Genomic DNA, 26,428 nt, shown 5'->3' on the forward strand with positions numbered 1-26,428 from the left:
GCCCAATTCTTGGCTCTGTGTGATCATTTTTGAGCTGTATATTTTCTCCAATTTGGGTGACAGTTAAATGGATACTAATTTTCCTTAATAGTAACTTCAGAGGCTCTTGCCATGGAGGGTGGCAATTGGCAGGTGTTTGAAGTTATCTCACTTGTTAAATCCGTGCCCATTAAGTTTCTACATCTTTAACTCATCATTTCTTTATGGTCACAGTAAATGCATACCCGGTCCTCCACAGGGATGTTTATAAAGATATTTCATGCAAGGGAAACTGATGTAATTGACTAGTTCTACAGAACCAACATCATTCCCAGTTGGTGTGAGGTCTTGAGATAAGCTAATCCATTTAATTCAGCCAACTACTTTCCTTTTTTTATCTATCTATCTATCTATCTATCTATCTATCTATCTATCTATCTATTTATTTATTTATTTAGAGACAGGATTTCTCTGTGTAGTTTTTGGTGCCTGGATCTTACTCTGTAGATCAGGCTGGCCTCGAACTCACAGAGATCCACCTGGCTCTGCCTCCCGAGTGCTGGGATTAAAGGCGTGTGTCACCACTGCCTAGTGCCAACTACTTTCCTATTAATGACATCTCTGTGGTGGTCTGAGTGAGAGATGTCTTCTGTAGTCTGGGGCATTTGAACACTTGTTTCCCAGCTGATGGTGTTGTTTGGGGAGGTTTAGGTGGCGTAGACTGCCGGGAGGAAGAATGCACTGGGGGTGAGCTGTGAGAGTAAAAGCCTGCTGCTGGCCTGCTCTCTCTGCTTCCTGCTTGCTTGTGTTGTGGGCTCTCAGCTTCTGCAGCTAGGCCTGCTGCTTGCTGCCTTGTGTTGCCACCACAATGGACTCTTATCCCCCTGTAACTGTGAGCCAAAGTCAACTCTCCCTTCTTTAAGTGGCCTTGGTCAGGGTTCTTTATCCAGACAACAGGAAAGCAACTAATACAGTCTGAATGCTTTGTAGAAACCAACTCAAGCCACTTATATAGAAGTGTCTTGGACAAGAGGTGGTATAAGGGGCCAAAGTAGACAGGATGCATGTGAATGGCTCAGGACAGGAGAAGGTTTAGCGTTTACCTAAGAAACCACTGTGGAGAAGTGTATTTGCCTAGAATGTATGATAAGAAAAGCTAGGGAGAGATTAAATTAATGGCGGTACTTACTGGGTACTTGAGAGACGCAGAGTCAACTATCAGGCATGGAGGCTTACATTAAGCCTTCTTAAATGTCATGGATTTTGTCATGGCATCCATGGCTGGAGCTAACACCCCCGCTGTACAGATGAGAAAGCTGACAGCAAAGGATCTAGGTGATGACTTGGGACCATATGGTTGGAAATGTTGGTAGTAGACAGGTGATATGAGGCACGTTTGGGGCAAGTCTAGGTTCCCCTGGATAATATCTGTAGTCACCTGGCTCTACATCCCCAGAATGTGTGTGAGCAGTGACAGGAGCCACTGCTTTGGGGTCTGTTACTCAGGATATCCTCAAAGTACTTATCCAGTAGAACATTGAGGCTCTGAGAAGTCACAGTTATAAACACCATGATCCCACACAGGCTTCTGGGAGGTTGGTAATGGTTGGTGAGGTATTTTATATTATTATTTAAAAATTAACAAACAGACCAACTGTTTATTTTTTTTTTTCTTTAGCTGCTTTGGAGCAGTTTGCATTTCCATCTTGGAGCTGAATCAGGAGCCAAAACCATGTCATTTAAATCACAGGTTTGCTGTGATGATGAACAAGGAAGATAAAAAGCCTTGAATGCAACCCTTGCAGTTTCTGTAACCACCTTTTACATTCTATTGTAAAGGGACTCTTAAAATGGCATAATAGAGCAACACTTATGAAAATTATTTCAATTTGAGGGACTTGATTTAAAGTTCAGTTTTCCTTTTGGTGGGGGCCGGCTTTATGTGTATTGACTTCCAGTAAAGAAGTATACATCACTCCTAATTAACTTTTAAACACTGCCAAGTCTTTGGTGTTTATTAAGTAGACCCAGAAAAATAGAGCATCTCTTCTCTAGAAGTCCAGCCATTGACTTAGATAAACAAGGCACCTAGCGATAGGAATTGCCACACTTAGAGCCTTCTGGAATACCGGATTGCTTGTGGGATGTTGGAAGGGAGAACAATTGGTTATGTTGGACAAGCACAAGGATTAGTGTTCTCAATTTGCCTCACTCACTCACTGAGCATATGTTATGGATCTGGCTTTGACAACCCAATCATGAGGAATAATTGCCATCATCACGGCACTTAAACATTTCAGTCATTGTTCTAAGTGTTTTTCAGGTACCTCATTCTGTTTCCATGGCACCCGAATGAGGCTGAGGCTCTGATGAACCCATTTCACAGTCAAGGAAACAAGAGCAGAGGGCACATTCAGTGCTTGGATTCTTGCCAAATTTGGCCACATCATTTTTTTAGTGCCTTGCCTGATGCTAATCCCTGAGCTCAGGGACTCAGAATGGAGATGGACCCAAGCACGAAAAAAGAGATAGTTAACATTTACTGGAGAAGATTGAGCGGGGCTATCCATAAGAAAAGGGTGGAGGGAAAGAACAAACTGGGCAGAGGGGCCTTCAGAGAGGCATTCCCAAAGAAGAGCCATCTAAGGTGGGCCTGAAGTATCTGTGTGTTAGCCAGACTGCTAGTGCTGGCCAATGAGCATCTGAGATCGTACCAGAAGTGACAGGACAGAGTCTGAAGAGAAAGGCAGTCACTGTGAAGAGGTAGGGAGGCTTGGTTCACCCACGGACACACAGTAGTTTGCTATTAGGGGAGGCAAGTTTCAATGAAGGAGTGACGAGAGAGGACCCTCATTCTATTCATTCATTCACTTGTTCAAAACACACAGCCTAAGGACTGACTGTGTGGCAGGCACTTGCTAGGTGCTCAGGGAAGGGGAATGGCTGCATGGAAGGAGGAAAAGCCAGAGGGAGAGTGGAGCAGAGACAGGAGAAGCCTGAGAGGGGGAGGGGCAGAGGAATGGTGAGAGGAAGAAAGCAAGGTGGGAAGAGGCGGTGTTCTCACAGCCCTCAGGGAGTTTGCAACTGCAGAACAGAGCCAGGCATTGATCTTGGAAACAGGGGAAAACATACCATGAGTGGGGAGGGAAGACAGAAAGGAGAGGTACTTGTGTTAGGAGGGGGGCTGCTTTGTGTGTGGGGGGGTGTGGGGTCCTTCCTCAGAATAGGAGCAGGGGAGACGTTCAGAGATGACATCTCAGCAGGCGAAGCCACTTGAAGGCAAGACGTAGTTGGATGGATAACGGAAGCTGCAGAACCACCCACGCTGTACTATGAGGGTCTTTTCAGAGCTGCATCTTCTTCAGCATCTACCTGAAGGGCAGGTGAGTGGATCAGGTGGAGATAGCAAAATGCTCAGATGATTTTGTACCTGAAGACATGCATAGCCTAGGAGTAGGTACCTTGGATTTTGGGTACAGTTTACAAGAAAGGAGATAGGGGCGGCTTCTGATGCACTGTGCATCCTTTGCCTCATCATGAGGCCCTATTGGAGCCCACCAAGGTTTCCTAGTGGCTTTACCCAGCAGAACTGCATAAGAGGATGATTGGGCCATGGGTCTGGGTACCACGCTACACTTGGTTATATCTAGCAAGGGGAAGGTCTTCTGCCTTGCCCCTCGGCATTGTTATAAAAAGCCCTTTTGACTAAAGTTCTGGGCTGGTGGGTTTTGACCCAGGCCCTCCCGAGGCTATCCTGTGTTTCTGTCTTTCTTATCATCTAGGTATCTCTTTCTATCTAAATATTTCCCACTTCTTCCTGCTCAAGAGTACCCAGGCCATAAAAGTGGGGGTTGGTCCCCTATAAGGCCCTAACCACCTGAATCAAGGCATCTATGTTCTACAAGTTCTCAGAAAACAGGCTCCTGGATTCCAGATGACCTAGGCATCGTCACTCCAATTTTCCAACCACAGTCAAAATAAATCCCTGCAGGTTTCTTGCTGTTACTTCTGCTCTGACTCCAGCAGGTTCCCTGCATCCTCCAAAGTCCTAAGACTGCAACTCATGAACTCAGAAAGAAAATGAATGGATAATAAGTAAGCAAACAGTGCAGGGACTTACAAGCAGGCTGGGAAAGGATGACTCTACTTTACATGCAAACAAATATGTCTCATCATAAGGACTACAGCACAGAGATTTTTCCAGGTAATTCTCTGAAGCTCTGTGTACAAGGTGAACACACAAACATAAATGACTCAGTCCAAATGCATGCACTAATGAATGCCTGCATGTGTGTGCAGGTACACACACACACACACACACACACACACACACACACACACACACACCACTACCACCCCTCTGGTGATCTCCATCTCTTCTTGATCAGGCAGTGAGAGATAGTTTAACGACAGGAAGGTACAGTTTGGTTCAGGCTCATTTTCGTGATTTGGTCTTATTGTCACCTTCTGCAGCTGGCAAACTGGCTTGTGCCCGGGTGGTTAACCTCTCCACTCACACAATAACTCACAGCCCATCAAAAGACTGGAGATTAAACTGTCTTGGCCACCTCAGCTCTAAGGTGAACTTACATAGCTCATCGAGTATTAGATTCTAGAAATAGCTTTATAATTGAGCTACTAACAAGCCAAAGTCTGGAGATAGGGGTTTCTATTGGACATGATGTCACATGGCCAGGAGAAAGAAGAGAAATACAGTCTTCCATCAAAGGACAGCTGTTTCTCACAGCTGAACTGGGACTGTACTATAGTTTGTCTTAGAGAATCTTTATATCTTTTAAATATTGATGATTTTTTCTCCCTGACAATTTACATATGCTGCTTTTCAAAATATGGAACCAGGAACTTAGCCACTATGGTCTCTCTAGTTTGGGTTTCACTGGACGCCATACCTATCACCCTGAGACCCTGGCTTTCTGTGAACCACATTTACTGCCTCTGCCGCATCCCAGTCTCTGGCTCCATCTTACAGCCTCAGTCAATAAATTCAGATGAAGCTCTTCATCTGTCCTCTAGAGGTGCCAATCAAACGCTGTTGACCCTCTCTTGCTTGAGGTCATCTGCTATGCCCAGTGGGAAGCCACGGAGCTGTGGGTTCCTGCTCTTAACCTTATTTCCTGTTCTTATCCTTATTTCATTCAGAGCACGGCGTGACTTGTCCAAGGTAAGCAGAGGAGTGGATATGTGAGCCTGATCATATCTGCTCCAGAGCAAGAGTCCTACCATCTTGAGTTGTCCCAATTAGCCACCAACTCCTGGAAATCTCTATCAAGACAACTCAAGAGCCTCTAGCTCATTGTGCAAGGTCTTACTAATATCTTGCTTATCTACTTCTGTCCTACCCAGCCCCGTTTATCTCCATCTTCCAGACAAGAATCATCCAGACACACATCTTGACCCATTCTTCCTTCAAGCCACACTTTGAATATCTGGTTTCCTCCACTGCTTCTATGCAGTTGTAAGCCATGGGCAGTGGCAACACCTACCCAGAGTAGTATTCCTGCCAGCAGAGTATCAGGGGATGTGTGTTTGGATGGGGGAGCCAGGATTTCAATCTCCTCCTTGTCAATTTCAAGTTACAGTTCTTGGCTGAGTTCTCATGTGTGCATATGGTAGGGGAATAACATGACCAACCTCACAGGGAGGGTGTAAAGATGAGAAAAAATATCCATTAAAACATATGTTAAGGTTCACACCCCTTAGAAGGTTCCATGAAGTAGGTTCGTGAAAAGAATAGTGGCCAGGATTTTAACCATTCATTCTTTGCTCTACTTGAGTCAACACTTCCAAAGCTTTTCACTGTGTCTGTTCCTCTGTCAAGGATCTACAAAGATCCCTGCTGCTTTTACATGAGTCTAACATCCTTCTTTCTGCTTCCCTACTTTTCCTGTGATTTTCACTCAGTACCACCCCTCCCACCTCCTCCAGCCCCAAATTCAGAATGCTGAAATGTTGGGTTCCCACTTCAATGGGGAGTACAGGGTGTGCCAGCTAAGCCTGAGGGGACAAACTTGCCTCTGATAGCTGTGACTGCAATGCTCCTAGCTGAGTGACAGGATCAATCTCAGACTCCTGGGGAGAGATGGAAGCAAGGTGCACTGGTGGAGCAGTGCTGAACTTGAGCTAGGGTTCTCATGTTCTGCTAGTTTCAGTCAAGGGAACAGGGGGGAGTCAGAAAAGTACTGAATAGGACCCTGTGACATTGCAGTCTAGATCATAGCTCCTTCTTCACACTGTCATCATCGTCTCTGTGGAATTTGACCTTCTTGTACGTGCTCAATTCCTGACTGTGAGGAGATGACTTCTCCACCCTGGTCAGAACAGCGGAGTGAGAGCTGAGCCTCAGCTCTGTGATCGATGTGCTGTGTATTAGGACAAGGGACACCATATTGCATCTCAGACTCCTCACCCATGAGGTGCAGATGATGTTGTGTTCTACCCTTGGCCTGCTGTGGGATGTAAAGAGTGAACAAGGCAGGGGAGGGCTGAGCTTCCAGCACATTACATAAGCATCAGCATTGGTCATTACTGTAGCCCCAGTTAAATGCTAACAGTTACTGCTGCATATATTGTCTCATTTGATCCTCATGAAGACCCTGGGAGGTCCATTACCATCTCTTCTTTATGGATGATAAACTCAAACTAAATGGAGGCTTGGGAGGCACAGCAATTTACCCAAGGTCAAAGAGCTAAGGAGAGATACATCCTGTAGGCAATTAGTCATTTCCCTCAGGAGGTATGACCTCATGGCACATTCCTCACTCTCCAAAGGGATTATCCTTCAAGGGACAACTCAGGCCAGGATAGGGCAGCACCCAAAAGAGGCCAGAGGCACGGGCTAAGCTGTCAGAATGGCTAGGCACAGATCTCACCAGTAACATTGAATGACCTTGGACTAGTCATTAGGTCTTCATAGACCTTCCTCAGTAAGATGGGGATAGTAGCAAGTGCCTCACACTTGATGTATTACATGAGCCAACAATGATAGTACATGAGAAAGGGACCCAGGACACAAAGAGCCCAGGCTTCTTGACCTCTTCCTTCTCCAGGGGCACACGGCATCCCTCACTTTCACATCCCTGAAATAGCATCCCTACATGGCATCATTTTCCCTTCCCATAGGACACTAGGGCAATTCATGCAGAGTTACAGTGTGAATATGAAATGTCCCTCCCAGGTCCATATGTTGACTACTTGGTCACCAGCTGGTGATACTATTTCAGAATTTTCTGGATTCATTAGGAAGTGGGAACTAATTAGAGGAAGTAGGTCACTAGGGGCATGCCTTTGATGGCTCTGCCTTGTCCACAGCCCTATCCTTTCTGTATCTCATATTCCATATGCTGCCACAGCCATGATGCTCTCACCTCACCATAGGCCCAGGATCAGCCAAGCCAAACTATCTGCAGTGAGATCTCTGAAGCAGTGACCCTAATTTAATCTTCCCTCCTTTACATTGTTCTTATGGGTATTTTAGTTACAGCGACAAGACTCCTACTTACTGATAACCTCCTGTAGCCTCACCCTGGCCAGTCACACACACTAGCGCCTTTTAAAATACCGACTCAGGGCTGGTGAGATGTCACCCTGCCTGCCATGTAAGCACGACGAAGACCTCAGGTCCCATCTCCAGGACCCATGGCAGAAGGTATCACTGCCTGTCTGTAACCTCGGAGACAGGAGGGTCCCTGGAGCTCACAAGCCAGCTAGTCTAGCTGAACCACTAAAGCTTTACAATCAGGGAGAAACCAGCCTGTCTCAAAAAATAAGATGGAGAGTGATGAGTCTCAGGTATATGTGTGCATAGACAGCTCCATGCATGTGTGGGCATACTTATATAAACACACATGCACACACACATGCACACACACACACACACACACACACACACACACACACACACACACACGCATGATGCTCTGACTCTCTCCAGAAGGACCATTTTGCTATTTGTTTTGTTTTCGCTTTCCCCTTTCCCTTTTTGAGAATTTGTATTTAAACTTCATAAAATTATCATGGCTCCAGGACCCTGTTCTAACGGAATGTGGTCCACTAAATGCCATAGCAACCCCCAATTGCATTATAGGAAGCAAACAATCTCAGCTAAGCTTTGTCCACGGTTCCTTTCGACAGTGGCAAATGGGAACTACCTGGGGCTTGGACGAGCTATGCTGCTGTGAGGCATGCCTGGGTCCTCAAGAGACCCAAATGTCATGGCTAAATCTCTTGGCCATGAACTCCAGTCTCTCTGTCCTCCAAGGGAAACCTTGTTCTGAGAAGTACCCAGAAATGGCCCCTGCCATCTTTTGAGCAAACACTGTGGCATTCTTTACTTACTATAAATATGAACCATTAATCACCACAAACAATGTCCATTAGAACCATCCAGTCCCTTGTGTAATCATCCTCTCTCTTGATCTTCATACCATTTACAGGCTCCTAAGAAGCCTTTTTGTTGCACAGTCTGGCAGTTCTGTTGTTTGAGTTATTTGCCAAGTTGCTCTATCACACGTCAGTGAAATGCTGTGAAAACAGCACCAGCTAACGCAAAGAAACAGGCTTGCTTTGTGTGTAGATGAGTTTCCACACTGGTGAGTCTAGTCACCAATGTCCTACTGTCTTTAAAAAGACCAGTGACACCATTGTTCTGCTAGACAATGGGCATGCTGTCAAATGCCTTCTAAATATTTACATTTATAGTTTCGTATTGCTCTCAGCCTTGGTCAGAGGAGCTTCTTTGTGTGGTGGGCATCAGTCCCTGCAGACTCCTAACCGGACATCTCTTCAGCCCCAAGCCCAAGGCTCAGGGAATGTTGTGGAAGAGGGGGCAGAAAGAATGACAGAGCCAGAGGATGGGGAGGAGTGCTATAAAATGACGTCCTCTGGATACGACACGTCCTTTGCACTCATGGCGGCTGTGACTGCCTGCACAAGACTGAGCCTGTCAATATGCCATCATGGATGGGGAAGGGGCTCATGAAGGCTGCTGAGAGAAGGGGAATCCCTTTTCTCCAGTGACTTCCCTACTAGTAAGGGGCCCTTGATCAAGTCAATAACCCCAACCCCCAAGTCTATGCTCAGGCCAGCAACCCAGATTAAAGTCAGTGGGTCACGAAGAAAAAGATGGGAAAGAAAAACGGGGGGACTTGTTTAAAAAGAAAAAGTGCAGAATGATTGAGAGGGAGTAAAAGAGTAATAGGGGTGACTGTGATCAAAACATCCTGTATACAGTATGAAATTATTAAATTAGAGGTAAAATAAAGTGTGAGTAGTATCATCAACTCTTGCTCATGTGTGTGTGTTGGGGGGATGGAGAGAGAGATGGAGAGAAAGGGAGACTGTGGGGTGAAGGAGGGAGGAAGAGAGAGACTGTGTGTGTGTGTGTGTGTATGTATTTTCAATCTCCTCTTAACTTGCAGACTCACAAACCAAAAGGGGAATCATGGAGTTTGTTCTGCCCAGACACAGTAAATAGAGGCCATCCTTAGAAGTATCTATACATGATCAATTGACAGTTATTTCTACAAGTGCTGCACTGGGAAAGATACTCTGGTGCAGCCAGGGACACTCAGCCACATCTGACGTGAGCGTGGTGACAGGAGTGCCACAGCACAGGGGCCACTTGTGAGCCATCCCAGCCGGTGTCACCCTCGAGTCTGCACACAGAGGGGTTAGATTGCTCCCCTAAGGCCGTGGAGACAACGCTGTCGGCACGAAGCCAGCACTCGTGGCCAGTTGTGCTTTCTCAGCTCCCAGCTGTGACACCATTCTCCCTCCACCACGGACCTCAACTGCAGACAAGGCAGGGGTGTGAAGAGCACCAGATGGAGACTCAGTGAGAGTCACAGGCTTCCCAGAGAGGAGAACCAGGGCAGCCAGCAGGAGGAAAGGCTATCCACGCCTAACTGGGGATACCACCACTGTCGCTGCCATTGGTTTGTGGGAGTCAGCCAGAGTGTCTTTGAAAAGTTTGGATGAAGACACCAGAGTCAAAGGGCCCCTAGAGAAGGAAGAACCAGCTGCAGATTATAACCAAAGGACCCTGCCTGACACAATTATTATGCTTACATCAGAGTTGTACACATAGGTGTGAGAGTTGGAGACTTGCATATGAGTATCTGGAAGGGAATGAGTGTCAATTCGTAGCAAAAAAAGCCATTCGGTAGGGAGTGGTCACTATGAGCCACTGTGCTCTTGGTATGCCAAATCCCCATCCTTCTTTCTCTGATAATAGCACTTTCATTAATTTTTGAGTAAATATTGTCTTTCACTCCTAGTCCATGAGTTGGCAGTTGGAAACATCACCAGGAAAAGACATGCAACCAACCAGAGTGTCACAAATGATTACAGGGCCTACTCCCAGGGATGGTCATGTGGTATAATTAGAGCCAATGAGATTTAATCACAAGCTTCAGATGATGTCACCAGGAAAAGATAAAATCAGGTGACTTCAGCCTGGAAAATGAAGTGGATTTGTCAGGGATCCTCCACACTGGGATAACCACAAGTAGAGCCAATGAGCAAGGTGGAAACAGAAGATAAACACATGATGTCCTTGTCTAGATACCAGTGCATAGCCATGCATGGTGGAGAAGGAAGTCTAAAAATGCAGTCATTGGTTACATGAACCACTGCATTCCCTCTGCCTTCTCCTGTACCTTCATTTTTGAGTTGGCTTTTCGTCACTCAAAGCAATGATAACAACAACAGAAAGGCTCTTGACCAACATGATAAATGCTCAAGTCCTACATGACATGGAATCCAACATTGTTCTTGCAACTCACACCAAGCAGTCAGGTTACCTGCAAGGAGCCCTGGATGTCCTTCCCCCCGACAATCACGAGTTCTGCCATGTCTTCGGCGTGAGGCGTCCTGGCATGGACAAACAGGGTCCTGCCCACTGCAGTTATGTTTCTGAGAGCAACCAAGGTGCCATCACTGTTCACCTTGAAGTGCGGGCTTGAGACCTCATAGTGCAGCTTCTCATTACCCTTGCAGTCACTGAAGGTCACTGAGGAAAGAAAAGAAAGAGTGGGATGAGGGTGAGTATGTTGGACGGCTTGACACTTGAGATGCTGGTGATCTTTTAAACATGGATGAATGAGTGTGCCACTTCTCCACCAAGCTACCCTCTACCCTGACCCAAGCCACTTGTCTCAGAGTGACTTGGACCATGCTGATGGAGTTCACACAATCAAGACACAAGCGTGGGCTTGGAATGCAGCTCAGCTGGAAGAGTGGAACATGCACAATGCTCTATTTGATCTCCAGCAACGTATAAACTGGGCATGGAGATAGGTGCCTATAAGCCCAGCACTTGGAAGGTAGAGGCAGGAGGATCAGAAAAAAAAATAATCTTTGACTATATAAGTTTGAGACTACCCTGGGCTACATGAGATCATCTCAAAGAGGAAAACATGGGAAGGCCCAGCCTTGATCAACTTTTAGTTTCTAGGAAGTTCTCAGCATTGTTGAGGCTGAGGGATAGGGCAGGTCCTGCCCCCAAGGGTTGCAAATGAAGGGAGGGTCAGATATGGCAGAGAATGTTTGAAGGAAGTGACCTGCTTTTGCAATGTGTGACTCTTAAGCAGAACCACAACAAACAGAAGCTTCAAAGATGGCGCTAAAGAGACAATATCTGAGCTGGAACTTGAAACTGGGTAGACCAGCAGGCCCTGCAGGAGGTGGAGGGCATTGCAGCATTTAAGTATATTCAAAGATATGAGGAGTGTCCATGGAGGTGGGGAGGTAAGTCACAAAATGAATCTGAGGAAGGAGGAGAGCCAGGGGCACTTATAAGAGCTGAACTGGAAATGGGTGAGAGATGTTGGCGAGTGGAAGGGAGTTCTGGAAATGTCTTTCTGAAACAAGCAAAAAAGCCAATAAATTGGGGTGTTTCTTGGGAGCTGTCCACTGTCCTACAGAGTGGACTGTCTGAGCAGTACATGTGTGTTCTGGTTCTAGTGGAGAACAGGGTTCAGAATCACACAAGAGCCCTTTGAAGTCCTCGAGATATCATCATAGACATGAGCTCTAGAAAGTGATTTGGAGATGGGCAAGAAGAAAAGCCAAGGAAATAAGTTAGCTTTTTATGTGCTAAGGACATGTAGTGATGACAGAGGCAGAAGTTCTGGGCACATGGGGAATGGGCAGACAAGGTCATGATTTAGTTATGCGTAAAAAAAAATAGAGACATTAAGCCCTTGGATGAGCCACCTGGGTCCTCCACAACGTCACCAGTGGTGGCCGATGACAATGATCATGCTTCCCTTTGGGGTGCCTCTACCATGCCCATCATTCCACCATTCTTGCTCTCTCCATGTGTTCTATATCTGTTTGTCAGTCTCCCTTCTGCTACTGATTTTGAGGTTCCTTGTAGGTAAACATAGAATCATACTACACTTGTAGCTTCTTATTCTTGAAGATTTATTTTTCATTTGTATGCCTGTATGTAGGTATGCCATATGAGTGTAAGTGTCATTGGAGACCAGAAGAGGGCGTTAGATCTCCTCCTAGGACTGGAGTTACAGTTAGATGTGTGTTGCCCAGCGGAGGTGCCAGAAACCAAACTACAGTCCCCCAGATGAACAGTGTTTTATTTTCTAAGACCCCAGTGCATCCTGGAAGCCCTGACTAGAACTAAATATATAGCATGTTTATTCCTATGCACACATATGCTTATGATAAAGTTTAATGGATAAAGTATGCACAGTAAGAGATTAATAACAATAATGAGCAATAAAAAGAGCAATTATAACACTACTCTGTAATAAAAAGCTATGTGGATAGAATCCAAACCACTCTATTGATCCTAATCACGATATCATATTCCAGCAGTTGGCTGTACTAGGTTTATTTAGTCTACTAACAATAAACATTGGAATTCTCTCTCTCTCTTTTCTCATTCTCTCTTTCCTCATTCTCCCTCCTCCCCCGCTCTCTATCTCCTGCATTTCTCTCTTCTCTCTCTCCCTTTCCTTCTCTCTTCTTACTCTCTGTTTCTGTCTGTCTCACTACGTGTGTGTTTCTTTCTTTGACTCTGTCAGTCTCCCCATGTCTCTGTGTCTGTCATTGTCAGTCAGTCAGTCTGTCTGTCTGCCTGTGGAATTTTGCACTTAACACTTTTAGATGACAGCTGAGTGCAGGTGACTAAAGCCTGTGAAAGAAAAACCACCAACAAGGAGCATGACCACCCATTTTCAGTGCTCTACCTGACAGCCTTGCCTGCTTCACCGATCTGTGTGATGGGACACAGAACACACAACTCAATGCATGATCTATTGTGTCAGCGCAGCTGTCTGCCATGACTTCACTCAGATCATGACACAGAATTTGACTGGTCCCCTCCCTTACTGGGTAAATGGCTCCCCTCCTCCCTAGAGGCCAAATCACCATCAACAATGAAACCAGAGTCCATACCATACATAGCATTTGCTGAGTAGAAACCACCTCTGTGCTTGAATTCCTTCATTCAACATGACTTTGTGGGGTTCATCCATGGGGTAGTTTATCCAAATCACTACTTAGTAATCACTCAAGACTATACTGATATCATAGTAATAAATTAACTAAAGACTCTCCTGGATCATAGTCTAGGATGTAGCTGTTTTAATTCTGCTATCAATAAGCACTGGGACTATTCTCAGCTTAGGTCTCTTAAAATGTTACTACAGGGAACTTTGTCCTCTATGTTTCTTGGAGACAATGTTGACTTGGGTCCTAGAGTACTGGTAAAGCCATGAAAGATTAGATGGGCTGATTCAATCTTGCTCTTTCAAGAAGATGGTGCTTATGACAACCATCACATTAGCTGGCTAACATGACAGCTGGCGTGGACAGAACACTCCTCCACACAAGGTCCAGAGCTAAGCATTTACCCATATTGTCTCATCTTCATAAAAAAGAAGAAACCACCACTCTAATCCCCTCTACCTGGAAGTGTCTAGGTAAGGTCATCCTGGCTTGGAGAAAGGGCAAAGACCAGCAAACAGTGTGTAGATAAGAAGTGGAGATAAGAACTCTGCTTCAAGACAGTGTCATCACTGCATAAGGACAATTCCCCAAAGAATAAAACCCTTCAGGGATCTGATCAGAACTGAATGTCAGAGCCCCTCAGCTTCCTGCTCAGTCCTGCTCCCATAGTCCCACCCAGCCGGGAAGTACACCGTATTCACTACCTCTTAGTCACAACATGTGATGGCTAGCTGATCTTGGTTGTCAACTTTACATCTGGAATCAACTCAAACCCAAACTGCTAGGCTAGGCAGGCCTATGAAGGATTTTCATGACTGAATCATTCAAGGTGGGAAAACACACCCTAAATCTGGGCCACACCTCCTGGTGGCAGCCCACCTAAAAAGACAGGGAAGAAGGAAGCTTTTGCTTTTGACTTACTTGCCTTTACTCTTGCTGACAAGTTCATCTACCCTGCTGCCTTGGCATTCCTTCACTGGTGTTAGAACCTACTTCTTCCAGGTTCCAATGTAGCCTGAAGACTAGCAGCATTCCAGGAATCTGCCAGCACCCCAGCACCAGACTGGAGCTGCTGAGACAACCAGACTTGTGGAGTGAAGGACAGGATTCTTGGCTTTCCATTGGGAGACAGGCATCATTGAAGTAGCCAAGCCACAGCCTGTGAGCCAGTCTAATAAATATCCTTTTAATATATGTAATCACTCTGTCAGTTCTGTCGCTCTAGAGAACCCTGACTAACACACCCTGTGTTCAGGATCCAGGGCCACCTTTACAAATGCTTGGGTAGACTTTGGTATCTTCAGTTCTCAAACTCTTGTTCCCCTCCTCTCTCCATCTTGGTCATCATGATTCCTCAGGATTACATGGCTTCAGTTCTTGGAGGCGGACTGTGCAGGGGCTGCTCATGGTCGTCAACACAGAGCTCACATCCACTGGGAGCAACACTCCCAAATGACAAGACCTGCAGAGACTTGTGGCCGCATTGCCAGCGTGAGGACTCTGGTCACAGCCCATGGACAGGATCAAAGCAGACGGCCTCAGCTGCGGAGGGACGGGGAAGGGAAGGGCAGACAGAGGACTGCAGGCGTCCTGGATTCATATTGAGCTTCCCCCTGTTCTTGCCCCTTCCCTTCTTATTTTCCTCCCTCTGTCTGCATCTTCCACAAATACTGAACAAGAGCCTGTATTGTGGGAGATGCTGAGTTCATAGTGCTCACAAGAACCAGCAGTCCTTGAAATTTAATGAGGGACACAGATGTGAATCCAGCATTCCTGTGAGTAACCGGGGAGCTATTTCAGGGAGACATGACTGCAACATGTGTAAAAGTCCTGTTGCACCGAGTGAGCTGGATACAAGCAAGGGAGACAGGCACAGAGGCTAAGGCAGGAAGCAAGAAGCAGGGAGAGAGATGACCGGGCCTGGGGACTGGGTCTGAAGAGCGTTCAAAGTCTTGGTCCTAAGGGAATCCTTGAGCTTTTACACTGTGATAGTGCCTGCACCTGACTCTTCTGAGACCATGGCTTCTCAGTGCAGAACGATACATAGCCATCAAAGTCTTCCATGTCTAGGCTGTCTGTCAGCTCCTCTTGGACTCCATCTCCATGCCTGGTACCTTCCCTACTTCTGCAGCTCCCCTGTTTGCCTTTCCATGCATTGCTTTTATTACTGAGTCTGGCCAGGCCGAAGGTGCTTTGTGCTGTCTTCAACCTGGAAACTCCTAACTGTCCACCATGGCTTGCTCTAGTTTCATATCTGCTGCTGGGGTAAATTACCCCAAACAAAAGCAACATTGGGGAGAGAATGTTTATTTGGCTCACCATTCCAGGTTACAGTCCACTGTTGTGGGAAAGTTGAGGCAGGAACTTAAAGCATCATGTCCACAGTCCAGAGAAGAGAGAGAATAAATGCAGGGATCCTTGCTTGCTCCGATGAGCTTTCTCTTCCCCTTCTATTCTGGGAGAGTGCCACCCATAATGGAGCCTCCTAATTAACAGTCAAAACAATCCCCCACAGACCCATAGGCCACCTGACCTAGACAAGTCTTCATTAAGACTCCCCTTCCAAGTGATTCCAGGTACAGCTCAAACCAACCAATGTACAAATCAAACAACTAACTTCTCCACACGCTCTGTTCTCACAGTTTTTAATACAAGAACTACACACATCAAACCATGTACCATACCTCCTATCAATCACATCAATACATTTCTACTTTATCTGTTTATTTTCACAGCCCAGAACAGAAATTGAATCTTGTTTTATTATTCATTTTTATGTGCTTAGCAATAAACAAACCACTTTTATTCCATATGAGAAGCTAATAACAGCTTCCTTGAAGCCCATTATTATTCAGGAGTAAATAGATGCTTTATTGGTGGGGACGAGGGCCCCTGTCCTGTGGTGAGCAGGGCAGGCTGGAGACAAGGCTGCAAATTGAGATCAAGGCTTGCAGTGTTCTCCTGACCTGTGGTAGAGATAGGGATAGAGAATCGAGCTACAGTCTCTCCAGAACTCCATGTCCTGCTCACATCCACTCACACAGCACACAGTCTCCCACATTCAGACTGACTCCACGTATCTGTAAACTCAGAGGTTCTGGCTCATTCCCCCCTCCCCCATGCCCTTAATACAGCTTTCCATGGTCCCTAATCGCAGCTGAAGTCAATTCGAGCAGCTTGAACAAAAAGGACCAGTCACGACACCCACCATTCACCAGCACTAGCGGCATGGTTCCTGACAGCCCAGCTCTGTGCCAAGGCCTGCATGGTCCATATCTTCTCTTCACCACATGGCCACACTATAGCAATGTTTTCTGGCTTTTACTTTTTTCATTACCTGCTTCCCTAAAGAGACATTTTAGATATTTTCCTAAATTTTATCACTATCATAAAAATTTAACATCACAGATACATTGATGTTTGTCTACATATTTCATGTCTATCTCAGCTTATTCTTTTCTAAGTAACTCTCTATTCCTTCCCACACAAAAATAAATTTTGTCTCCTTGGGGGCAAGACAGTCCCACTGAGGATAATGGTAGAATAATGTAGAGGCGTCGTTTTCCACTTTACAGAAGAAGAAACTGACTTGGGGACTTGCTTAACCAGGGTCAGATGAACGGAAAGGCATAGGGCAAGAACGTACTCCCAGTCTGACCTGCCTGTCTTCAATGCCCAAGTTGTAGGTACATTCACTCCCTAGTAGCAGAGGAACTAGATAGAAGGGTGGCTTCACATCTCAATCCCCTTGGGGATCCCGCAAATCCTTGGAGGTCATCAGAGGTATCAGTGAGGGGCATCAGAGGTGACAGGTGGTCACATCAAAGGGACTCACATTTTATGTGCTAGCTGAATATTAATTTAAAGCACAGAATTCAAAGTGAAAAAAAAAGTCCTCAAGAATCAAACGTATACCAGGTCAGTAACAGAGATGTTAGATAATAAACTGTTTGTCTGAATGCCAGGTTTCTGCATTTCCTAACGATCCCTGGTGTAGAGTGGAGGCTGGGGACCTGGCTATCCCTGGCACAGAGTGGAGGCTGGGGACCTGGCTATCCCTGGCACAGAGTGGAGGCTGGGGACCTGACTATCCCTGGCACAGAGTGGAGGCTGGGAACCTGGCTATCCCTGGCACAGAGTGGAGGCTGGGGACCTGGCTATCCCTGGCACAGAGTGGAGGCTGGGGACCCGGCACTCTGTGAATTGCTGCTCCTGTGCCACAAGAATGGCAGTTTTCATGCTGGTTTCTAAGCTCTTTTCTGATTCTGACTCCTGTTGGACCCCTTCTATCTTAGAACACCCTGCATTTTTACTCTTGCCTTCTGGGAAATGGGCTCATTGAGACCCTTGTGACAAAATAAGATACACACACCTCTGTGCACAGAGCTCTTGGGACTGAACTTCTCTCTCTGACAAGGATGATCACCCAACTTCCATCATCCCCCCCTCTGCATAGCTTCCCACGCCCAGAGGGTCCCCCTACTCCAGTGCCCATCCTCTTCCTTTAGTCAGGCTTCCTTGCTCAAACCAGGAACAGTGAGCTGTTACCATGGAGATGGGCACTCTATCTAGGCAGGTCCACTCTGGCTGATTCTGAGGTCCAGTGTATATGCCTGGGAACCCCTTTGTTTAGCAGGGTGAAGCCCAATCCTTTCCTGGGGAGAGTACTGGGAAGGAAAAGTGAGATTAAGCGAGTAAAGCTATAGCATTACAGAGCCATGCCCATGGCAGACACAATGCTGAAAGACTGTTTATGAGGTTCACTCTGTTTAAACCTAATCTGGGATAGTTCCTAAAACAGACACCGCACTGAGAGCTTTATGTCCACATTCAGGATTGTAATCCCTCCTTCTCTTCTCATATCAGTTCCAGGTAGACATTCCTCTCCGGGAAGGGAGGATGATCTGCCTATAACACGCCGGTGGCGGTTTGAATGAGAATGCCCCACCACTGCTTCTCTGCCTGAATACTTGGTCCCCAGTTGGTGAAACTGTGCGGAGGAAGAGGTATGTTGTCTCTAGGGCAGTCTTTAAGGTTTCAAAAGACTGGCCGTTCCTAGCATGTTCTCTCAGCCTTCTACTTGCAGATCAAGATGCGGCTCCCTCTGAAGCCATAAGCCCAATTAAATGCTGTATTTCATAAGCTTCCTTGTCCACGGTGTTTTGTCACATCAATAGAAAAGTAACTAAGACAATGTAGAACATAAAAAGTGTACTTTTCCCGCAAGTATATATTGAAATAAACCTAAAAATCCAAATCAATAAAAGTAATTTTAGTCACAAGCGCCTCTCGCTGCTGCCTGGCACTTCTTCAGAATCCCTGACCTGGGCTAAGCTCTATCCCCACCAATTTCTAACCCAGGTCTGATAGCCAGATATATGGATTACTTTTCTCATCACTGTGGCCAAATACAAGAAGTAACTGAAGGGAGAAACGTTTGTCTTGGTTCACAGTCTGAGGGGACACAGTCCGTCATGGCTGGAAGGCATGGCAGCAGGAGCCTGAGCAGCTAGATATGTTGTGTCCATAATCAGGAAGCAGAGAATGGACAGGAAGTTGGGCTGAGCTGTCAAACCTCGAGGGCCAAATCCCTCCCAGTGACACACTTCCCCCAACCAGGCAGCACTCCCTAAGGCTTCCTCAAGCTTCTAGGGAGCAAGGGTCCAAAGCCTATTACACTTAAATCACAGCAGCAGAGACTGGGATGAAATAATATACCTAACATTGGTAGTGAAGGGTTGATAAAAACACAGATTCTAGGGAAGACTCAAATCCAGATGGCTCCTACATGGTGACCAGTTATACGTCAGAAAGACCTGGTATACGTGAAGACTAGTTCATTAAAGAGAAATAATTTATCCCATAGAAAAGAGACTCTTTTTTAAAAAAAAACCTATTTCTTACCTATTTTAATACTAGAATTTAATACAATTTAATTTAATACAATTAATCTAATTTAATACAATTAAATTCCCAATTGAGGTATACAATTGACAATAATGGCTGTATCTCACAATCTCCTATTAGTAACTGTGTTGATTCTCCAAAGCATCAGCGAGGTGCCAACTTGGCACAGAGATGAAGGCAGTGTATGTCCAGAGGTGCAGAGTTTAAAAAACACATCTAGGGAAGAATTCCATAGTTTATGATGCTCTAAAATGTTTGTTTCTATAGTGACAATGTTCACAGCATTAGTAGCTCCCAATGATATTTCCATAGATGACTCAAAGGAAAAATTTTAATGCACAATTGAACTTGTGGACAAATATCTAAAACCTCCGTGATGGCGGAAGGCACTGATCTGTCTGTCCGTGATCTCTTGAACCTACTGGAAATTTCTTCACATACTTTATCATGCTGACATTTAAAATAGCTTCTAGAAAGAATTAAAAATAAAGAGCTAGACATATTATACACCCTACATGAGGATTTATGGGAATCAATTGCATAACATCATTCTTTGAGATAATCTGTGAGCACCCCAGGAGAAGAGGGGGGGAGGTGAAAACGCCCCACCTGGGGGAAAATGCAAATGAGATGAATGGCACCACTCAGCGTTTCAATTATGCTTTCAGCGTGTTTCCACTCAAAATGTCCTCTGGGCTTAATGCAAATGTCACGAAAAGACAAACTTTAGCTGGGAGACAAAAGCCACAACTGAAATGGAAAGTTTGCCACATGAATTAAGGGGCTTAATCTTCCTGACCCGGATGCCAGTGCTTTTCCCTTTCTTTGTTTTGAATGTTGGTTCTTAGGGATGAGAACCCCAAAGGCATAGATTTCTTACCATCACAGAAAATGAAGCAGAGGAGAAAATTAAGCTGTATTACCAGGAAATAGGAAAATGCAGATGGATTTAAATTTATCCGCTAAGTACTGAAGAGTTCTGCTTCTACAGATACACGGGGCCTATGATATACTTATAAGGGCATTTGGCTCCATCTGCGGCCTCTGCTCTCCCATCTTTGATGGAAAATGGTTCTAAAGGTTGTAGGCATTGTTTGAGGCTCGCAAACTGCATATGCTGTAAATTCTCTCAACACTCATGCTCAGAGTTTTTGTGTACTGGCGCAAGGATTTGTGTGATTTGGGAGGAAAGATTGTGAGTCAGCCATCCTGGGAACTGTAGGCTTCACCCAGACGGGATCTGCTGCTATCATCGCTACCTACACATGCAAGAAAATGACTCTTTCCGTGGTATAGAGAAGTCTTGATCTATAGCACTTGTCAGATTCAATCACACTGTAGATTCCAAGATATCAACGTGCCTCCAACTGCCTTGAAAATTCTCTGAACTGTATCACTTCAAAGCACTAACTGTCCTAGCCAACTTCAGAGACTTGATACTATCCTATACAGGTAAATATAAACGGTTTATTCTCTCAGTGAAGTGTACCTGTCTTTCCAGGCCCCTTTGGCTAGCTAAAAACATGAAATTCAACTGCCCTGATATTTCAAAAAGGGCTAGCATATTTGTTGAATTTCAACATCTGGGGGCTTGGTGAACAAGGCCTTTCTAATGAATAAACTGGTGTTTAGTTCAGAACCATCAGATGGACCTCCATGAGATAGATGTACAACTACGACACCAACCTGATGGCCCTTCATGCCCCTCCATATCCCACCCATACCCAGAGTCACTAGCATCCTCTGAAAGAACTTGTGGGCTTAGCCTGGAGACTCTGTGAATGACAAACAACACTTCACCTGTTCTCCCAAACCCTCACACCATCTGGACAATAAACCATCACCCACGTGTGTGCAGTACCACTCTTGCTGGGGAGCACACAGTGATGGCGAGTCCAGCCTCCAGTCTCCATTCATGATACACTCCTGGTTCCTGGATGCACTGGGCTTTATTCTGGGCTCTATGTTTGGCTCAGAATTGTTCTGACATCCACAGAACTTATGTGAGGTCCTGGCAGCATCTCACCATGACAGATGAGCTCAGGAGTGGATTTGTACCTCCAAAGACTGAGTAGATTTGATAGTCGAACAGTACTCATAAAACAGCCTTAATACCATCTCACGCATCAATTCCAACTTTGATAAAATAGAGTTTCAATTCTACCATGTCAGGGAAGATATAATGAATGATTCAGCCAAGGGAATCCTCAGTACAAACCTATTTTTGTCATGTAAACCTTTAAGGGTTTCCTCTTATAAAAAGACAGCCCGCATCTCCTTTCAGGGGATTTTTTTTTACATCTGCAGACCATTAAAAACCGAGCTGCTAGCTTCCAGTTTCTTCTTTTCTGTCAAACTACTCATCTTCCATATCTTTAAATCATGGAAGGCTGCTTTCTGATTGGATGATGAGCAAGTCTGTCCCATGGTGATTGCGAATTTGGAGTTGGAGATGGAGTGATTTTATACAATGCAAAGAGCCTGACATTGTACATGCTCAACTGTGTCGAAAGAAGAACCATGAGGACTGTAACATGGTAGCCAAGCCTTTGAAGCCATGCCCCAAATCAAACTGAGAAATAATGACATGAGTGCAGGTGAATGTTGATCAGAAAGTTCCTCAGCCAGTGAGATGGAGCTGTGGATTCAGCAAGGCTGAGAACCGCCACATCTGGTTATGTAGAGATCGCCTTGGTCACTTCAGATGAGTCAACTAGCCTCCTTACAGAGCCTTTAGCTTGCCATGTCCCTATTAATTTGTGTGTGTAATTTGTGTGCCTCTTACTGAGTATCTCCAGGGTAAGAGAACCCAGGAGAGATCTCCTCCAGTTATTACAGTAAGGATTAATGCCCTCACAGTTGTCATCATGGGGACACTCACTTGTGGCAGGGTGCCCTGGAACTCAGAGCCCAGCTGTGTCTGATACCCTGGCAAGTCTTAAAATTCCACGTTCCTCTTGGCTCTACCAGCAGATATTCCTATGGAGGACAGAGTCTATAAGGAGGACAGTGTGTGTACCTGGAGACAGGTACAGAACCAGAAGATAGATAGCAAGAAGATGTGACACTATTTCCCTAGCCAGCCCTGTGGGTTCACGGCTCAGGGAGGAAGTTGTATATATAAGCTCTAAGACTTGCAAGTCATTGGCAAATGGAAGAGTCTCAGTCACTGTTGTTTTGGTTTCTGAAAGCCAAGAACTAATGGGGAATGGCAGCCTTGCCCTGTTCACTGGCTTTGCTCTGGTGCTGGAAAGGCAAAGACAGTGAGGGCATGCTTTCACTTCTTAAGGGAGCCATACATTTGGGATCTTGAGAGAGGGTTGTTGCCACAATAGGGCAGTGAGGGAGCCCTTCCTCTAAGAGCCTTCCAGAAATGTCAGTCAAGGGGAGGACAAGAGAGCACTTGGGCGATGCTCTGAGATTCTGCAGAAGCACATGGAGAGAAAGCTCAGGGAGAAAAGGGGGAAGGGAGAGGATCCAGCCATATAGAGAAGGAGTACTGAAAGGTGAATATTGATATTTATCTGACCTCATATTTATCCAAATCCTGGAAATGTCTACAGGAATTCAGGTTATCACTTGGAAGACCTGGTTCTTTCTGGATGAGATAATTTGCCTGTCACTGGGTTCTTTCAAATGGAACATGCCTGACTACTGAGCAATATATTGGGATAGAGTCCAGGGGTAGATGATTCTCATACAATGGGTGAATTGGATTATCCCAAAGCTCAACATATTTATCCAGTAGCCCATTTAAAATGTCATTTGTTCACTTATAATGTGCAGGACAGTAGACAAGATGGAACAAACGCCAACACAAAGATGAATACCATGTGCTATCTTCCTCCATGATATTTAGAGTCTAGAAAGTTGACCCTGGGATGATTTGGAGGGCTGCCATGTTGAAGCTCAGTGTTCCATTTAGTCATCATGTCAAAAGGCCAAATAAGTAGCATATGGTAGAAATTACAAACAGGTAGCTCATAATTCAATGTAATAAATTCTTCCCAGCAGGGAGATTGAGCCAATCAGAGAACAGGCTGGTCATTCCCAGAGGCACAGAGGCAAAAGCTTGTCAACAAATATATCTTGTATCACTGAAGAGCTGAGCTTTCTAAAAACAGCCTTGGAAGCCAATCTTAGCCTAATTTTCACAGAATTTATTACAAAATTGAATTTGCCCTAGACAACTGAGTTTATACATGCTTAGTTATAAAACCAAGTTTTTTCACATAAAATTTAATAAGCCAATCTTGAATGAGTTTGTTTCACCAAAGTAGACAGGTCGGTTGGGTATCAAAAATCTGTACAATATTAGAATATATGTGAAACATCAAGCCCTGATTTATGATGTAGCTAGAGGTGCCATATGACACCAGACACTTATTCCATTCCAATTTAGTTAGTGTGAGTGGCCCTGGCATCAGAGGGTCTTGGTTCATATTGAATATACACTGAGGATCACAAAAATACTTTCTTCCAGATTTTAAAGGCACTCTATGGAGTATAACAGTGCTGTCTTTTCAGTGGGGCACCTGATCTCCTTATTAATAGTTCCCATCTACAGAGCATTCTCTATTCTCTTAGCAGTGAGCCTATCATCTGACCAATAATATTCCTTAAATCTCCCATGGTCCCATGTAAGCACTGTTTTATAGGTAAGGAACACTGAGGCTTATGAAAATAAAGACTATTCCTTTAGTAAAAAAAGAGTAAAACTGGTGCAGGGTGTTTTACAGCAATAACAGATCCCTGCCCTCTGAGAAGGGGGAAGTCTGGGTTATTCTGGGTGCAGAAAGCTGTTCCATGGTCTAGCAGCACCTGGCTCAATAGGAAGCTGATCGCTCTCTGCACAAAGCTATAAGAATCCTCCAAGATACAAGTTGAGCAGAATCTTAAAGTGAAGATGCCTACCAGGGGGAACCCAGAGAGCAATAGCCAAAAACCACACATGGGACAATTCCAAGGGAATGTCTGAGTTCTGGGAGGACATGAGAGACCCATCTATGGGGTCTAGGAATGCCATTTTGCAGATCAGAACACCAAAATCTAGTCAACAGCTTCTACTAAAGCGATGTCTGTAAAGCTAAGTGACAGAAGAGAGGAGTGAGCTGCCCTCTATCTTACTAAAGAACTCTTGACAGTCAGGCTAAGCACAGACCTGTACCTTGCTATTTTCCTAAGTTACCACAAGTCCTGGGACCAAAGGCAGCACAGGAATTTCATCCACAGTCTTGGGAATGTCAGGTTTGGTCTCCATCAAAGTCACAGGCAATTGGTGGGCAATAAGTGGTCGTGTATCTTTGTTCTAAAATCTTGGGGGCATTTTGAACTTCCCACTCTTCTTTCCTTGGGATACCTGGAGTGCTTCTATGGAAGGATGGACTGAACTCCAGAAGAGAGTCTAGAAATGTTTTCCAGGACACAGGATGTTGTTTTGCTGCTGAAGGGCATGAACTAAGGCAGCAGTGTTTGTCTTTCCTAGAGTACGTTCCTGTCATAATTCGAGGCTGATGGCTTTAAGGCAGTCAACACGGGTGTCTCAGTCAAACGACTACAGTCCCTCTAATGCCAGTTTGCACTTTGAACATTTTCTCAGGACTTTCACTCTGGTAACCTGGGAGCTCTCTGGGGGCAGGAACTTCCTGAATCTGTTCCTCTCCAGCTATTCTCAGTGTCAGTCCAGCACAGAGATGGCAACCCAAGAGTATTAGTGGATTCGTTGTGGTTGCAACCAATTAATTCATTCACCTCCTCCCTAACTGTAGTGGATGAGGCTCTCACCAGCTGTGATTACAAACTGCTCTGCCTAGTTGACAAGACCCAATCAAGAAATTAAAATACAGTGATTTGGCTTGTAGTACATGAAGCACAATTAATTCTTGTATGTATATATGGATATTTTTGATGTCAGCAGGAACACAAGCAGCCCTTAGGTCATGCCTATTCAACCCTTTAGTTGTCAAGAGATATTGCATACTTCATGCAGTATTGCATTATCCCAAACTCCAGCCTGCTGGGAATGGAGGGAAATGTCTTCTGAGTGTGTCTTGCCACTCAGTAAAGGTATTATAGTTTCTCATGATTCCTTCACTGCACAATAACCCTTGTACCTTTCCCAGGAAGTAAAAGCCAAAGTAGCCAAAGGCTTCTGTGCTCTGTTTCTTCCAACCTGAATTACCATGGAAGCACATGAGCCAAATGTAAATCATAGCTTCCCATCAAGAGTGGCAACTTTTACAATTGAAGGATTCTTCTATGGGATCTCAAGTATATTACTGTGATTATAGAAGGGCCCACGTGTCTTGAAATGTTCTTTTAACATACCCACGGCAAGCCTAAGGTTCTTGAGATTTATAGCTCACGTTTCCTTCTTTATATATACGCTTCAAGCTGAAGCATATGGTCTCACACAACTGTGATATTTACGATAACGAATCACAGATGTTTAAATGAGTGTAATGTGAAAACACTCAAATGCTAAGATGCTGCAATCTTACCGCAAACATTACCAAGTGAGGACCTTTGGATTATGTTGACTTCCAGAGAGTATCAGGACAACTGTGGCTTTACACATCTCCAGAAGACATGCAGAAAGGAATGGCCTCTTTCTTTCTCTCCCACCTCCCCCTACCCAAAGAAACACTGTTTAAAACAACCATGAGGCTTTGAGGGTGTAGATTTAACTAGTCTCTTAGACAGTGAACTGTAGCCACTTCTGGACACAGGTGGGCATACAGGGTGGATAGTCTTTCATCTGCACCCATCCCAGGACTCATTATGAAATGGTCATTTTTAAATACAAAAGGTTAAAATGTAGTCAGTTGGAGGGACAGGGAAGGGACAACCCTTTGTCTTCTTGTTAGCCGTATCTGATAATGTATATTTTACCAAGTTTACAAACTATATGCATACATACTTCAGTAATCACAATTGATTCCAATTTTTATTTTAAACTTTTCCCATGAACTGGACACGATGGCACACACTCATTATTCCAGCACTCAGGAAGCTGAGGCAGATAGATCATGAGTCTGAGGCTAGCCTGGGC

The 26,428-nt window shown here is 45.1% G+C and overlaps 1 protein-coding gene across 1 annotated transcript in view; it reads right to left on the reverse strand.

Moving 5' to 3' along the window:
• Cdh13 (cadherin 13) overlaps positions 1-26,428 on the reverse strand; it is a 996,812-nt gene that overhangs the window by 597,780 nt on the left and 372,604 nt on the right. The window contains exon 3 of the mRNA XM_052728155.1: positions 10,800-11,008. Within this exon, the coding sequence (XP_052584115.1) occupies positions 10,800-11,008 (209 nt within the window). The remainder of the gene's footprint in view (positions 1-10,799; positions 11,009-26,428) is intronic.

The sequence above is a fragment of the Peromyscus californicus genome, unplaced genomic scaffold, assembly GCF_007827085.1.
Source record: "Peromyscus californicus insignis strain IS unplaced genomic scaffold, ASM782708v3 Scaffold_8__1_contigs__length_139910024, whole genome shotgun sequence".
NCBI classification, from domain to species: domain Eukaryota; kingdom Metazoa; phylum Chordata; class Mammalia; order Rodentia; family Cricetidae; genus Peromyscus; species Peromyscus californicus.